The sequence below is a fragment of the Microtus ochrogaster genome, chromosome 15 (genome assembly GCF_000317375.1).
Source record: "Microtus ochrogaster isolate Prairie Vole_2 chromosome 15, MicOch1.0, whole genome shotgun sequence".
In the NCBI taxonomy this organism is placed as follows: Eukaryota; Metazoa; Chordata; class Mammalia; order Rodentia; family Cricetidae; genus Microtus; species Microtus ochrogaster.
This window is the reverse complement of record NC_022017.1, coordinates 11,422,134-11,439,840: the sequence shown is the minus strand read 5'-3', so window position 1 is coordinate 11,439,840 and position 17,707 is coordinate 11,422,134. Positions and strand designations below refer to the sequence as shown.

The 17,707-nt window shown below is 43.9% G+C and overlaps 1 protein-coding gene across 2 annotated transcripts in view; it reads left to right on the top strand.

Moving 5' to 3' along the window:
- Positions 1-17,707, top strand: part of Arhgap39 (Rho GTPase activating protein 39) — a 93,752-nt gene that overhangs the window by 44,816 nt on the left and 31,229 nt on the right. For both annotated transcript variants that reach the window (XM_005354134.3, XM_005354135.3), the window contains exon 3: positions 11,496-11,915. In XM_005354134.3, the coding sequence (XP_005354191.1) occupies positions 11,496-11,915 (420 nt within the window). The remainder of the gene's footprint in view (positions 1-11,495; positions 11,916-17,707) is intronic.

Sequence of the window (17,707 nt, the reverse complement as noted above, 5' to 3'; positions counted from 1 at the left end):
CCGGCTCTTGGTACCTTATTAAAGATTGCCATCACCCCATGTGATCCTGTCCTGAGAGTCTTACTGCACTGGGGATGCTTTAGCTAACCCATGTGCTTCCATTGACTTCTTTATTTGGCTTTTGGGATGTTTTTTTGAAACAGACTATCTTTGTTCAACCCTGGTTGACCTTGAACTCACAGACGCCTACCTACCTGTGCCTCCTGAGAGCTGGAACTAAAGGTGTACACCACCATTTGACACGTGCCAACTACACTTCGTGATGTTGGCTGTTCTGCTGCTTCCAGCCCTCCCCAGTTCTCACTGTTTACTCTTGCTCACATGACTGTCTAGGTAGGAAGAGTTCGTCCCACAGCAGTGTTTCAAGTGTCCCTATTGTACATAGTGTACAGAGGGCCCTGCCAGTAAGCAGTGCCACTGAGAACCCTAGACCTGGGCCATGCAGTGTGGATATGCTCATACACTACAAGGGTTCCTGGTGGCTACATTGTCTGTGTGTCCAGCTTGCCTGTGGTACCAGATATTCTTTGTTGTGCTCATTATTGGTCCCTTCTCACATGTCACCCTGCTCTAGCCGGAGAACTCACCCTAGTCAGGTGGTCCATTGCCCATGGATTTCTTGTCTGTCTTCATATTCCTGATGAAAAAGTGCTTCCCGCCACTCAGTCTGCTCTACTGCAATGTCTTCTCCTGCTAAGCAGGCTGTTGGCTTTTCTGGTGTGCAGGCTCCTGCTCACTGTGGAGAAGAGTGCCTGTTGGAGACACCCTAGAGCTTGCCTCATCCGGGCGTGTGCTCCTGTGCAGGTTGTGTTAGTGGGGGAGTTTTCTTGGCAGATATGTTAGATATCATGTCACTTTCCCTGGAGTTTTGTGTACTGGTGAAGAAGCCCTCTCCTGCTTCATGACTCTTCTTTGAAGGTTTTGAGGCTTTTTTACATTCCTTATCAATCTATGTGGATCTACATTTTTTTTCCCACCGACATCCAGCAATCCTGGCTGGAGTCTTGCCTTATTAATCTGAAATCTTCCATCTCTCCAGTCTGTAGATCCATCATTAATCCACCTGTCCCAATCCCAGCCTAAATGTACCCTATGAAAAGGTGTTCTGTTGGGATTTTAGCTGGAAGTAGACTGAAATGCAATTCTTTTTCTTGTTGTTCTTACTGGTTTGGTTTTGTTTTCTTTTTTGGTTTCTCCATGTAGCCCTGGCTATCCTGGAATTCACTTTGCTCTGCCTCTGCCTCTACCTCTGAAGTGCTGGGATTAAAGGTGTGCACCGCCAGCTGAAATGCAGTTCTTTAGGGAGCCCTACCAGAAAATGGGGTTAACTTGAGCCTCTCAGTCACTTCAGCCTTATGGAAATAATGCTATCTCCTAACTACCTATCTCATTGTTGGGTTTGGGTCTTTCAGATTCTTGTTTGTTGTGGGGGTTTTTTTTGGTTTTTTTTTTCGAGACAGGTTTTCTCTGTGGCTTTGGAGCCTGTTGTTTTGTTTTTTGAAACATTTTCACTCTATAGCTCAGGATGCCCTGGAATGTGCAGTTCTCCTGCCTGAGGAGTGCTGGGAGCTCAGGCCTGTTCCACCACACTCAGCTTGGCGCTAGAGTGAGGACTGTTGGCCTGGCACATGCTACATGCACTTTGCTGTTGAACTAAATTCCATCTTTATTGCCCATACTTTTTTCTTTTTGGTTTTTCTAGACAGGGTTTCTCTGTGTAACAGCCCTGGCTGTCCTGGAGCCTGCTTTCTAGACCAGGCTGGCTTGGAACTCACGGAGATTCGCCTGCTTCTGTCTCCCAAATGCTGTGATTAAAGGCGTGCACCACCACACCCAGCTAGGAAATATGCTTTCTTTTTTTGTTTTGTTTTTCAAGGCAGGGTTTCTCTGGATAGCCCCGACTGTCTTGGACTGTCTCTGTGGACCAGGCTGGTTCTCAGTCTCAGAAATCCACCTCCCTGCCTCTGCCTCCTGAGTGCTGGGATTAAAGGCATGTGCCATCACCACACAATTTATTGCCCATACTTTAATTATCTTTTTATTATGAATTATGAGTTCTTTTTATGTTCTGAATTTAAATTTCTTTTTTTAATTATTTATTTATTATATGTACACTTTCCAGGATACAGTGCTAGGTCTCATTACAGATGGTTGTGAGCCACCATGTGGTTGCTGGGAATTGAACTCAGGACCTCTGGAAGAGCAGCTAGTGCTCTTAACCTCTGAGCCATCTCTCCAGCCCCTGAATTTAAATTTCTTATCAGATATGTATGTTTTGCAAATGTATTCTTCCATTCTGTGGTTTTGTTTTTGCTTTGTTAGTTGACTTGTTTTTGGCACAGAACTCTTTTCTTTGATGAAATTCAATTTATCTGTTGCTTCTTGCAGCTCATACTTTGATGTGATGTTTAAGAATATACTGTTGACTCAAGATCATAAAAATTTACCCCTATTTTTTGTTCTAAACATTTTGTAATTTTAGCTCTTACAGCAAGGTCTTTTTATCTGCCTATAGAATTAATGTTTATGTCTGACCTCAAGTAGAAACCAGCCTCAGTTCTAGGTCAGCCTGGTCTACAGAGCTAGTTCCAGGACAGGCTCCAAAACTACTGAGAAACCCTGTCTCGAAAAACCAAGAGAAAGAAAGAAAGAAAGAAAGAAAGAAAGAAAGAAAGAAAGAAAGAAAGAAAAAAAGAAAGAAAGACGAAACCAGCCTCATTCTTCTGCATGTGGGTATCTGTCACAGCAAAGTCACTAAAAAAAAAAAACCTCTCCTTTTCTCTTATGATGTCTGTTACACCCTCAGTGCCCTTTCACCTTGTACACTTCACCTTCTGTATACTTGCCTCTTGTTGTAAGAGGTTGCTTGTTTGTTTCCTGGCTGCTCAGCAGCTAAGACCCAAAATAATCACACAGAAACTATATTATTTGAAACACTGCTTGGCCTATTAGCTCTAGCTTCTTATTGGCTAATTCTTTTTTTTTTCATTGGTTTTTATTGAGCTCTACATTTTTCTCTGTTCCTCTCCCTGCCTCTCCCCTGCCTTTCAGCCCTCTCCCAAGGTCCCCATGCTCCCAATTTACTCAGAAGATCTTGCCTTTTTCTACTTCCCATGTAGATTAGATCTATGTATGTCTCTCTTAGGGTCCTCATTGTTGTTTAGGTTCTCTAGGATTGTGATTTGTGGGCTGGTTTGCTTTATGTTTAAAAAGCACTTATGAGCGCGTACATGTGATAATTTGTCTTTCTGTGTCTGGGTCACCTCACTCAAAATGTTTTCTAGCTCTACCCATTTGCCTACAAAATTCAAGATGTCATTTTTTTTTCTGCTGTGTAGTACTCCCAGCCACCTGGCAGCTCAGACCCAAAAATAATCACACAGAAACTATATTATTTAAAACACTGCTTGGCCCATTAGCTCTAGCTTCTTATTGGCTAACATTTATATCTTAATTTAGCCCATTTCTAGTAATCTGTGTATCACCACATGGCTGTGGTTTACCAGGTAAAGTTCCCAGTGTCTGTCTCCGGCGGGGCTACATGATTTCTCCTGACTCTACCTCCTTTCTCCCAGCATTCAGTTTAGTTTTCCCCACCTACGTAAGTTCTGCCCTTTCAACAGGCCAAGACAGTTTCTTTATTTTTTTTATTTTTATTTTTTATTTTTTTGGTTTTTCGAGACAGGGTTTCTCTGTGGTTTTGGAGCCTGTCCTGGAACTAGCTCTTGTAGACCAGGCTGGTCTCGAACTCACAGAGATCCGCCTGCCTCTGCCTCCCGAGTGCTGGGATTAAAGGCTTGCGCCACCACTGCCCGGCTCTTTATTAACCAATGGTATTCACAGCATACAGAGGGGACTCCCACATCAGCCTTTCTTGTTCCTTCGGGAGATATTTGTTTGGACAAATCATTGCTACAAGCCTCTCTAGGGCAAGAACTAAAGAATACTGCACCCACAGAGCCAGAATACTCCCATCCCAATACCTGGGGCTGCTGAGAGGGGGCCTGTTCTCTGCTATGTCATTAGGACCTTTGATGTTCATCGCCCTTATTCCAACTTGTGATTGCCATCTTTATCATTCCTCCTTAGATAAAAGATGGCTTATTTTTCCATGGCAATCAGTTTTAAACATTATCGCCAAAGAAACATTGCCCACTATATCTCCAGTTGAGTTAGTAAGAGGCTTTGAACATTGGTGCTTCCCTGTTGCCTATGGGGTTGAGTCCTCGCTGAGTGTGAAGTACTGTCAGCAGTGCTCAGACAGCTAACAGGTTTTCCTTACCTACTTAACTTGTTACAGAATGTCTGTTACACCTGACTTCAACCCTGTGAGCAGGCTGTTTTCCTTAGTTCATGGTGCCCCCTCCCATAAAGCCTACACAGATCTGTGGCCCCTTGCTGGGTCCCTCCCTTTCCTCAGGGTCCACATAGTCCATGGGGTTTCCCAGACTGGGTTCTCCTTTTTTCTGAAACCACGAACTGTGGACATCTTTAGATCCCACCCACGCCTGGCTTTGAATGTCTGTTCCTGGGCTCCCCACCCTCATCTACCTTTTATTTTCTGAGTTCTTGATTGAATGTTGCCCCCCAGGAGATGCCAGGAATGTTCCTAAAGGGCTGGGTTTCTGCCCACATGCACAGGAGTGCACTGCAAAGGGAATAAAACCCCATTCTTTGTTGAGGGAGGATTATTGAATTGCATTCATTTGGAAGGGCTTTTTAAACAAAACCAAGACTTATAATTGTTTCTTTTAGGGATTAAGAGATTGTTCTGTGCTTAATAACTTTCTTTTATCATCCAAGGAGATTCTTTGGAGAGTACCCTAGCTTTGATAAAATCTTGTATAGGTTAAGAAGGTTGGTGGGGAGAGATCCCTCAGAGGAAAGAGGTGCCCTGAGGCCTTTCAAGGCATCACTGGAGAAAGACTGCTGACACTGTGGGACACAGTGCACCTGCTGTTTGTCCTTAGCCATTGTCAGTGCGTATATCAAGTTCTGTCCCCTGGATCTATGTGGCCCTGATTCTCATAACCACTCAGGCCAGAAATCTTACTTCCCCTTCCCCACCCCTCTTACCTGTCAGTTTCTCTACTTTAACAATTTCTTCATCTATCTAAAAATTACAGCCCTGTTCCCTATTTGAAGCTGTAAAGGGACAGCTCTGGTCTGTCTCTGGCTGGGGTTAGCATTGCTAGAGTCCTACAGCCCCTTCATCTGGCTGTAGGCAGGTTTCACCTAAAAATTTGCCAAACACTGCTCCTCCCACTCCACATGCACAGCCTGGCAGCAGCTTGTGAGTCGTTCCTGTCCACTGAGATCCTAGCTAGAGGCTGCTCATTGATGCTCAGGACTCCCGATCCTGGGAGTGAGGCCCACCCTCCTGGGTGGTAGTCAAGTTAGTTGGTGTGTATATTGTGTGAGGCATGCGTAGCTTAGGCATGCCCTGCCACCAGGGTCTCTGGCCTTATCAGTTTTTATGTCAAGAGCCCTACAGGGAGCAGCTACTCTCTCTCATGTCTAGCCCTGTTCGTTTGTTTGTTTTTTTCTGAGAGAGTTTCTCTGTATAACAATTCTGGCTGTCCTGGAACTTGCTCTGTAGACCAAGCTAGACTCAAACTCATAGAGATATCCGCCTGCCTCTGCCTCCCAAGTGCTGGGCTTAAAGGCGTGCACACCACCGCCTGGCTCTCTCTCATATCTAACCCCTTTTATGGCAGTTGTGATGACCTCTGCTTTTTCCCAGGACCCTTCCACTGTGTGCTGTGTGCCCTGACTGGGTTCACAACTTCTTACTGTCAGCTCTTGAGCATCAGGAGCTGGTAGTGATTCCCATGTCCTGTTGTCTCAGCTACCATCTCCTACAGCAGAGCAGTGGTACCAGAACTTTTGCCACACCAGGATTCCAGGACTGTTTGATGGTTGCCACCTCTTTGGCATGTGTGGCACCTTTCATGATTTGAGTTTGTGTTTTCCTGAGTTCCATTTCCTGGCCATGACAAGTACCTTTTACCTGGAGACTTCAGTGCTTAGAATTTGTAGTGATTTGTAATTTTCTAGAAAGTTCAGCTCCTGTTTTAAATATATCTGTTCATTCCCTCCTCTTCTAGATGTTTTGACTGACATGTTAGTCCCTGGCCACCTACCCACCCTCTCTGCCTGCTGCTGCGATTTCCTCTGGCCGGTTTGCTCTGAGTCTGTTCTTTCTTCTTTATGAATAAGCACTTTGTTGCAGCTCCCTTTCTGTTGCAGAGATAAGATACCCTGACAGAAAACAACTTCGGCCCAGAATGGCAGCCCATGCCTTTATTTCTAGCACTCAGACGGTAGAGGCAAGCCTTTGTGGGGAAGTCAAGACAGGAACTTGAAACAGCTAGTTATATATTACATCTACAGCCCAGGGTAGAAAAATTAATGCAGGCATGCTCATTTGCTTTGCTTGTGCTAAGCTACTTACTTCTCGTACACAGTTCGGGACCCTCTCTCTGCTTAGGAAATGGTGCTTCCTCCCACAGTGGGCTAGTGTTCCTCTATCAGTTAACTAATTAAAACGATCCCCAACACCGGACATGCTCACAGGCCACTCCAGACAATTGAGACTCTCTCCCCAGGTGACTAGATTGTATCCAATTGACAAGTAAAACTATCAGCACACTTTTAATCCCTAGCAGAGGCAGAGGCAAGGCAAGCACTTGTATACTGGACTACATAGTATATTCCAGATCAGCCAGAGCTCCACAGGGAGACTGTGTCTCAAAAACCAAGAACAACAACAACAAAACCACCCATATAGCATGTTCATCCTGGTGATCAATTGACTGATTGATGGATTGATGGTGGTGGCTCCATATTACCCATACTGGCCTTGAACTCTTGAACTAAGCACTCCTTAAGCCACAGCCTCCCAAGTAGCTAAACCACAAGTATGTGCCACCATGCACAGATATTTCAGCAATTTGGTTTTAACTTAGCTGTTCCAGTTAACCCTCTCTATATTTTCCTGTAGAAACCTACATCTTACCATGGTTCTCACAGTTAGCATGTGCTAACCATGCTGCAGGTGTCTGGAGATCTATATTGTGAATCCGTTTCTTCTCTCCTAGTTTTTGGTCAGCTCTTAACTTCTACATGATTGTTCATGATTTTGTTGAATACCCATCCTTGTAGAGATGAGTTGAATTGCTAATTGCAGCTGTCCTTTATGGTAGCCCTGCTAGGGAGAATGTGTGCTGTCTCCAGACTGATCTGCTTACCTTGTGCCTGCCTAGTAGTTACTGCCCTATGCCATGGCAGGCCCTGCATTATACTCCTCCAGCCTATGGGTCAGGAATTGCCAGGCATCTGGAACAAACTCAGTGTAAGATTTAAATATCCAGCTGGGTGGTGGTAGTGCACAACTTTAATCCCAGTACTCCGAAAGCAGAGGCAGGTGGATCTTTGAGTTTGAGGCCAGCTTGGTCTATGGAGCAAGTTCTAACTACACAGGGAAACCAACCCCCCCCCCCAAAAAAAAAAAAAAAAAAACAAAAAAAGAGAGACTTTAATTTTTTTTTTTTTTTTTTTTTTTTTTTTTTTTTTTTTTTTTTTTTTTTTTTTTTTTGGTTTTTCAAGACAGGGTTTCTCTGTGGTTTTGGAGCCTGTCCTGGAACTAGCTCTTATAGACCAGGCTGGTCTCGAACTCATAGAGATCCGCCTGCCTCTGCCTCCCGAGTGCTGGGATTAAATGTGTGCGCCACCACCGCCCGGCATAGACTTTAATATTTTTAATATTTATATTAGCTACAGTTTTATAGCCATTGCCCAATGTTGAAGGAAATATTTGCTTCCTGGCCTGAGAAGTCCCCATCCCAGTTCCCCATGATAAACATGATAAGATGGCTCCAACTGGGACTACATCTGGGGCTCTAAACCTCTGGCACTAGTTCCATCCCCACACTGATATAGGAGAGGCAGACTAGGCAGACCAGAAGACATACTATGTTGATAGATGTTTTTGTCCTGCCCAGTCCCACAGCCATTCAGTCCCAAAGAAACACACAGAGGCTTACATTAATTATAAACTGATTGTCCTCTTAACTCAGGCTTTCTTTTGTAACTTACATTAACCCATAATTCTTGTCTGTATTAGCCACATGGCTTGATATCTTTTATCAGTGAGGCATTCTCATGTTGCTTCCTCTGTGTCTGGGTGATGACTGCAGACTGAGCCTTTCCTCTTCCCAGAATTCTCCTGTTCTGGTCGCCCCACATATACTTTTTGCCTCACTACTGGCCAATCAGCATTTTATTAAACCAGTATAACTGACAAATCTTTACAGGGTACAAGACCATTGTCCCACAGCACCCTTGAGGTTGAAAAGAGCATCCTGCCTTTCATAGTGTATGGTTCTGGGCAGTGGGTAGGACCACTGTGAACTTTGGCATAGAAACCATTGCATAGAAGGTTGGGAGGAAGACCCGTATTACCACCATGGCTGACTGAGTAAATACATAGGGTCTAATGTCATGTACAAGAACCCAGCTGGTCTGTGTTGATGCAGAGATACTCAGCAGAGGCCTTGACCCTCTTTGCAGTGTTGAGCTGGGCAGAGAAGGTGGATCACAAAATCCTATATTAAAATTCTGAACTTCAATCTGCATGAGACAGAGAAGAAAGATCTGGGAATGGTACCCACTTTGGATACCTTGAAGTCTACCCTCAGTAACACCCCTCTTTCAACAGAGCCACACCCTAATCCTTCCTAATACTAATAGTTCTACCTGCTGGGAATCAAGCATTCAAATACATGAGGCTGTGGGGGCCATGCCCATTCAAACCATCACATTCCCTCCCTGAACCACATAGGCTTGTAACTATATCAAAATGGAAACTGCATTTAGTCCAACTTTAAAAGACCTGATAGTCTTTCATAGTCTCAACAGTTTTAAATGTTCAAAATTACTTTTGAGACTCAAGGCAATCTCTTAAACGTAGCCCCCTACAAATCAAAAATAAAAACCAGGTCACATACTTTGAACATATAATGTCATAGAATATACATAACCATCCCAAAAGGGAGGAAAGAGGGGTATAGTGAGCAAATCCTTGACCAAAACAAGACACACATTAGGGCAAACTGCAAATCCTCTGCCCAAGTTCCAGGACAGGCTCCAAAGATACAGAGAAGCCCTGTCTCAAAAAAACAAAAACAAACAAAACATAAAAAAAGGGGGCGGGTAATAGAAGGCGAGGCATAGCTCAGAGACAGAACAAATAGATGCTTATTACATGCAAAGATCCAGGTTCATCTCTAACAATAGAAAGAAAAAAAAAAGAAAAGAAAATAGGAGAAAAAATATCAACCATAGTACAAGATTGCTGATTTTGCTAAGCTCCTCTAATAAAGGCTCAGAGAGGCAGGCTGATCCACAGAGCCAGATGCAATCTCAGACAGAAATGTTCACCTGTAAACCTGGACCTGGTAGTGCTGCTCTTGTCCATCACGGGGCTGGGGGTGGTACTGTTTAGCAAAGTGAAATGCCACAAGAAGCAAAGTCAGTCCAGGCAGATGCAAGACTTCAGTATAAATGGCAACATTATAAAACTTTGAGAAGTCAATTTATAAGAGAATATGCTTGACCTGCAAGTATAGATTTCTTAAACCAGGAAGAAATAGGATTTATAAATCCAACTAATTAAGATTAAAACTTGTTTTTTTCGAAAGACAAAAGAGAATAAAAACATAAATCACAAAGTAGATCCTCCTGACACATCATTGAGCATCTATTTAGAACACGTGTTTAAAATAAAGCTCCTGTGGATCACTAAGAAACCAAGAAAAGCTATGTTCCTTGTGAGTTTTTCAGGAATTTGAGAAAAGTGTTTGAATATGTTAGTAATAGCAAAAAATAAATAAATAAAACACACATGTAGAAATCATTGGTGTATTTTTACATTTGAAATTTTTCTTTATAAAGTCTGAAAAAAAGAGCAGATCATTTTAAAAGGGAAGCAGAGGCATGGACTGAGAAACTGGCTCTGGTGGTGAAGCGAGGACCTGAGTTCAGATCCTCTACACCCATGGAAAAGCTGGGTGCGGCAGTGTGTGCATATAAGCCAGTACTGGAGAGGCAGGGATAAGCAGATCCCCGGGGCAGGGCTCACTGGACAGTCTAGGAAAAAGAGTGAACTCCAGCTTCAGTGAGATACTCTGTCTCCAGTAAGCTGAGGATGTGATTGAGGTAAACATCCCAATGTAAGCATATACCTTCATAAACATACATACATACATTTGTAAGCATGCACACACATAGAGCAGAGGGAGGAATGGGAAAGCTGCACCAGTTCCACCGTGTTTATAAGACCTTTTTTTTTTTCCAAGACAGGGTTTCTCTATAGCTTTGGAGCCTATTCTGGAACTAGCTCTTGTAGACCAGGCTGGCCTCGAACTCACAGAGATCTGCCTGCCTCCTGAGTGCTGGGATTAAAGGCGTGCGCCACCACTGCCCAGCCAAGATCTTTTTTTTTTTTAAATTATGTGTATATGTGTTTTGCCTGCATGCATATCTGTATATGGTATACATGCCTGGTGCCCACAGAGATCAAAAAAAAAGGGTATCATATCCCCTGGAACTGTACAGACAGTTGTGAGCTGTCATGTGGATACCGGGGAACCAAGGCTGGGTCCTCTGCAAGATCAGCAAGTGCTCTTAACTACTGAACCATCCCTCCAGCCTCCAACCTCTTTTCTTTTTGCTTTCTTGTCTGGTGACCTCCTATAGAACTATATTAGACACAACAGAAATGTGTCCCTTGCAAACAAGGCTCCACAGCTTTATTTATTATGGATGTGGCAGGCCTTCTCTGACATTCACTTTGTCTTTATATCAAACACTTCCAGAGCCAGGCTTGGAGCTTCACGTTTGTCATCTCTCCATGTGGCAAGCTTAGGCAGGAGTATTGTAGGCCATTCTGGGCTACAGACTCAAACCTCCATCAAAGAGGAAGGGGCTTCCCCAGAACAGTGCTCCAGTGATGTGCCGCACAGTCCCAATACGAGTGCAGCTGCTTTGTGGAAACATGGCCACTGCATCAGTGGTTAAGAGTGAGTGATGTTCTTTTAAATTTGGCTCCCAGGACTCATGTTGAGTGGTTTACAGACTGTAATTCCAGCTCTGGGAGGTCCTCTGCCCTCTTCTGACCTGTTAGAGCACTACACACATATGCACATACACACTCATAAAATAAACCTTAAATAAACAAAAACTTGGAAGCAGTCGTTAAACATTTACAGCCTGACATCAAACATAAGGCCTTGCTTGGAGTACTTTACATTTTTATAAATAAAAAGGATTACAGGGCTACAGGCTGAGAACCAGGCAAGGGCAATAGTTTGTGGTCCTGCTGTCCTGGGGGTTCCAAGGAAATACCACCAGGAGCACCCAGCAGCTGGTGGAAGCCCCTGTCCAGTATGTAAGGTGAGAGCCAGGGTCTTGGTTGATGCCCTTGTCCCCTGCAGGTTGGAGTGGGTGGAGATCATCGAACCACGCACCCGAGAACGAATGTATGCCAACCTGGTCACCGGGGAGTGTGTATGGGACCCGCCAGCCGGCGTGCGAATCAAGCGCACTAGCGAGGACCAGTGGTGGGAACTCTTTGACCCCAATACATCGCGCTTCTACTACTACAGTGCTGCCTCGCAGCGCACGGTGTGGCATCGCCCACAGAACTGCGACATCATCCCTCTGGCTAAACTGCAGACGCTGAAGCAGAACACCGAGTCTCCGCGAGCCTCTGCAGACAGCAGCCCAGGAAGGGGTAGCCGCGATGGTAGCACCGGCTCGTCACTGGAGCCAGAGCCTGAGGAAAGGGCACAGGAACTGCCAGTTCGCAGCGGGCGGGCGACAACCTTGGTCTCTTCGAAGGAGGAAGGTAGCAGGTAAGGAGTCAGGGCCGGGAATTGGGGCTGGGGTAGGGGTACTGAGAAGAGGATGGGGCTGAGGTGGCAAAAGGCTGCATATAGCGTGCAAGACTGTTCGTTATCCAGTAGTAGGGTTTTAAGTCTTTGCTGGGCCAGGGTTATTAGGCAGGCCAGCCACTTCCTCTTTAGTTTATTGATTGTGTCATTAGTCACGAGTGGAAGTGAACAGAGCCTCGGAAGAAGGGAAGGTCAAGTAAGGCCAGGTGTGGTGTTGCACACCTGTTATCCCGACATTTGGGAGGTGGAGGCAGCTGAGAATCAGGATTTGCAGTCAGTCTATATTAAGTGAGACCCTGATTCAAATACAAGAGGGAGGGAGGGAGCAAGAAAGACATCAAGGAGGAAACTAGACACTTGGAGCCCCTTCAGTCCTTTTCCAGGAGGCCATTGATGTACCTGCAGTGGGGACATTTCTGCTAATAGTTCTGGCTTTTGGTACTGAGTAAATTTATGGAGACTGAATGGGTGGCCTCTAATTCTGGCAGCATGAGGGATAGAGGGACAGCCTTCCTTTGAAGAAATCCATCTGGAACCATGATGTTGCTGTCTCTGCTTGTATCTGAGCCAAACTGATTCTCCTGAATCCTCCAGGAAGGAAATGCATCTGTTAATTGCTTGAGCAGGTGAAGAGACTGGGGCTCAGGCAGAGGACTTAGTCTGCACGGTTAAACAGATAAGGCTATCTGGCTGCAATGGGAGCCCTTGAGTCAGCTGTCTCCAGCTGCAGAACATAACCAGGTGTGACTCTGCTGAGGGTGTCATTGTAGCCTTATTTCTTCTGTGGAAATGAGGCTATGGTGTACTACCGGCCTGGGGGTGTCATTGTAGCCTTATTTCTTTCTACCTGGCCTTGAAGTTCTCCCCATGTGTAACTTCTGTGTGGAAAACCCAGAAGAAGAAGCCCACATATCTAGTGCATGCATTATGATAAATTCTCATGCATACATATGCACCATGAGCATCACCACAACCAAGGGAATGATGTCTCTTACCCTGACTCCCTTGTTCCCCTTGTCCCTCTTCACCACCACATTTAGAGGACTGTGGATCTGCTTCTGGTACAGAAATCAATTTATTTTGTAGAATTTTAACTGAACCTAAACGCTGTATACTCCTTTGGCCTCTCTTCTCTCTTCTTTTTTATTATTTTAACATGTTGTTACATGTATCAACACTTCAGAGTAGTATCTTCTGGTGTAGAGTTTAGATAGTCTTTGCTACATAGCCCACAATGGCCTCAGATACAGTCCTGATTCTGCTGCCTCCCCGGTGCTGAAATAGCAGGTGTGTGCAATATTCAGATCTGGCTCCAACCCACTTTACTTCTTCTGTTTGTTGTTTGAGACAGGGTCTCCCTGTGTGCCTCTAGCTGACCTGGAATTCACTAGTAGACCATACTGGCCTTGAACTCACAGAGATCTGCCTACCTCTGCCTCCTGAGTGCTGGGATTAAAGGCATGCGCTGCCACCACCCAGCCCCCCGGGCCTTTATTTTATTTTATGTTTTTACTCTGGTTAATTTTTTTTCTATTTTGGATCTCAAGCAATTAACTGCCCTAAGAGCCCTAAGTTTTTGCTTAATTTTGTTTTTCCCAAGATAGAGTTTTTCTATAGCTTTAGGAACTTGTCCTGGAACTAGCTCTTGGAGACCAGGCTGGCCTCAAACTCACAATGATCCACCTGCCTCTGCCTCTCGAGTGCTGGGATTAAAGGTGTGAGCCATCACCCCAGAGCTTTGCCATAAGATTTCATGTTATAGCATTTTATTTGTGTTTTCTTGTGCTTGGGACTCTTCAAAGTTCTTGGGCATATGGCTATATAGTTTTCATCAAGTCTGGAAAATTCTCAGCCAGTTTTTTTTTGTAGCTTTAATATATCTTTATCCCCGGGATTCCAGTTACAAGTATACTAAACCTGTTGCCATGAAGTCACTGATGCTCATGATTTTCTGGTTTATTTTCTTCCTTTATTTTATGTGTATGGGTGTCTGGCATTTATGTTGTGTACCGTGTGTATGTGCTGCCCACAGAGATGAGAGGAGGGTGTCAGGTTTCCTAGAACTGGAGTTACAGATGGTTGTAACCCACCATGTGGGTGCTAGGTTCTCTACACTAAGAACAAGTGCTCTTAACCACTGAGCCATCTTTCCAGCTCCTTTATTATTATTATTATTTTTTTAATTAGTGACTGTGTTTGAATATGTACATATGAATGCAGGAGCCCCTGGAAGCCTCAGATATAGGAGCCCCTTGGAGTCAGAGTTATACGTGGTAATGGGCCACCCAGAATGGGTGCTGGGAACTGAACTTGTGTCCTCTGTAAAAGCAGCACACACTTCTTTTTAAAAGCAGGATTTTACTATGTAGACGAGGCTAGTCTCAAACTCATAGACTGCCTATTTCTACCTCTTGAGTGTTGGTATTAAAGGTGTATGCCGCCCCTTCAGCTCTAGTGCACTCTTTATCACTGAGCCATCCTTCCAACCCTTTAGTGCTTATTTTCTTCATTCTGCCCAGTGCATCTTTCACTTTCACTTTGTAAATTGAAATGTTCATAATGTTCATCTCTATAACTTTTTTTTTTGGTTTGGTTTGGTTTTTTTGTCTTGTTTTGTTTTTTGTCTTTTGAGACAGGGTTTCTCTGTAGTTTGGAATGCCCTGGAACTAGACCAGGCTGACCTCCAACTCACAGTAATCCACCTGCTTCTGCCTCCCGAATGCTGGGATTAAAGACGTGCTCCACCACTCCCAGCTTTCATCTCTATAACTTTTAAAAAAATATTTTATGTGTATGAATGTTTTGTGTGTGTGTGTGTGTGTGTGTGTGTGTGTGTCTAGTATTCTCAGAGACCAGAAGAGGGCATCAGGTTCCCTAGAACTGGAACTACAGACCATTGTGAGCTGCTAAGAGTAGGCTAGGAACTTAACCCAGGAGCAGTAAGCACTCTTAACTGATGAGCCATCTCTCCAGTCCATCTTTTTAATTATTGATTGGTTGGTTGGTTGGTTGGTTGGTTGGTTGGTTGGTTGGTTGGTTGGTTGATTGTGACAAAGTCTCGTGTAATCCAGGCTGGTCTTCAACTTATTATGTAGCCAAAAGATGCCCTTGTATTTGTGGCACTCCTGTCTCTGCTTCCTAAATACTAAGATTATTGGCATGTGCTATCCCACTTTGTCTTACACGATGCTGGGGCTTTATACGTACAGGCAAGTACTCTACCAACAGAGCTGCATCCCTTGCTCCTCATCTCTAGAACTTTAACTTGGATCATTTTATGTTTTTGTATATCTTATGCCTGTTTGCCTTGTTTGGTTTTTTCCTTTTTTAAACTTTATTATTATTGTTGAAGTGTATGTGTATGTGTGTATAATGTAGGAGTAGCATATATATGCTACAATGTGCATGTGGATGTCAGAAGGCAATTTTTATGGAGTTGATTCTCTCCATCTTTCACTGGGTTCTGGGAATCAAACTCAGGTCATCAGGCAAGTGTCTCTACCTGCTGAGTCATCTCAAACTATTCAGCTTTCTTTTCCCTTCTAACCTTTTCAGCATATGGAATATACTTTAAATTATTCTTTAGTGCCTCCCTTCCTGACTTCACCATCTGTGTTCATTCTGGGCCAGGTCCAGCTGGGCTGGGTGTTCTCTTTGCAGAACACTTTGTAAGCTAGAGTACTGCCCTATGAGGACAGGCTGCACATGAAGGAGAGCATCTGCCCCAACAGAGAGCACTTAGGGCCGTGCTCTGAGAGAGATCTAAAGGTACCTTGCAGGCAGCAGGTTACCAGTGTGGCTGCTCCAAGGACCAGGAGCATTGACATTTCCTGACATCAAAACCAATGGTAGGGGCTAGGTCAATGGCTCAGTTAGCAAACTGCCTGCCATAGAAATATGAGGCCCTGCATTTGGATACCAGCACCCATAAAAAAGCCAGGCATAGGAACCAGGCATAGTGGTACATGCCTTTAATCCCCACACTCAGGAGGCAGAAACAGGAGAATTTCTATGAGTTCAAGACCAGCCTGGTATATATAGAGGGTTCTAGGCCAACTAAGCCTACATAGAAAGATCTTATCTCAAAAAAAATAAAAAATAAAAAAAAAATCAGGCATGGTCATGCTTATGTAACCTAGACAAAGACAGATATCTTCAGAGTTTACTGACCAATAAGTCTAGCTCAACTCAGTGAGAGACCCTCTTCTAAAAGTTAAGGTAGACACTAGTCGAGAACAACATCAGATGCCACCCTCTGGTCTACACACACACATACACACAAATACACATAAAGTGGCAAAAGAAAACCAATGGCAAGCATTCATGTGTTCTGAATTATGACAAGATTTTTGCCTCTTCATACAGATGGGTGTTGCCAAGTAAAGAGATTTTTCCATGCGTGTATAGTTTGAACTGAGCATAATCATCATTTAGGCAAAAAATATCAAGCTCTGTTAGTCTCGTCTCTTTACCAATATTTTTATTTTTGTTTGTTTATTTGAGTCTGTGTCTCATATTCTGTTAGCTCAGGCTAAAATGGAACTCATTTTGTTACCCAAAGTAGCCTCAAACTAATGACAGTTTTTCTGCCTCATCGTCCCTATTGCTGTAATTACAGCATGCACCACCACGCCCAGCCAATACTTGTCTTTTAGCATGCCTTGAAGATTGGCTGCACTTGAATGATGGTTAGATAGGGCCACCTTAGTCACACAATTAAATGGATTTTAAAACTAATTTCCTTTGCATTTTGTCTGAAAATCTTGCAGTTATATCTGCTACAGATGTGTGTTGGAGTGGGATCATACCTTTTTATTTTGACAGCTTGGGAAATAAAGCAGCTAGACGTCTATGACTGAGACGTCAGTCATCCTTAAAGTGACTGCTGCAGTGATTCGTGTGTAAGTGCCATTTGCCTTGGGATTGTAGACTTAATTCACTAAGAAACATTTGCAAGCTGGACTGTGGTGACACTCGCTTTTAATCCCAGCACTCAAGAGACAGAGGCAGGTGGATCTCTGAGTTCAAGGCCAATCTGGTCTAAAGAGTAAATTCCAGACAGCTAAGCCTACACAGAGAAACCCTGTCTTGGAAAAATAAAAAGCAAAAAACAAAAAATGAAAGAAAGAGGGGGCTGGAGAGATGGCTCAGAGGTAAAGAGCACAGGCTGCTCTTCCAGAGGTCCTGAGTTCAATTCCCAGCAAACACATGGTGGCTCACAACCATCTGTAATGAGATCTGGCGCCCTTTTCTGGCACATAGGCATACATGCAGGCAGAATGTTGTATACATAAGAAGAGAAAGAAAGAAAAACATCAGCAATGCTGGATGTGATGGTACACATCTCTAATATCACATTTGAGAGTCAGGGGCAGAAAAATCACAAGTTTGAGGATAGCCTAGGCTACATGACTGAAAATTTTTTCTCATTCAGAAAATTTCACTGTTTGCCCTTAGTCTAAAAAACTAATCAGCCAGGCAGTGGTGGTGCACGCCTGTAATCCCAGCACACTGGAGGCAGAGGCAGGCAGATATCTGTGAGTTCGAGACCAGCCTTGTCTACAAAGTGAAGTCCAGAACAGCCAGAGTTACACAGAGAAACCCTGCCTTGAAAAATCAAAATAAATTAATAAATAAATACATAAATAAATAATCGTAATACAATTTTAGTCCTTCCAAGCTTTTAGTATGCTGTGGTCGGGCAAGTCAAGAATACTTAGCTCTTATTTCTTCTGATCCTCCCCAAAAAAACC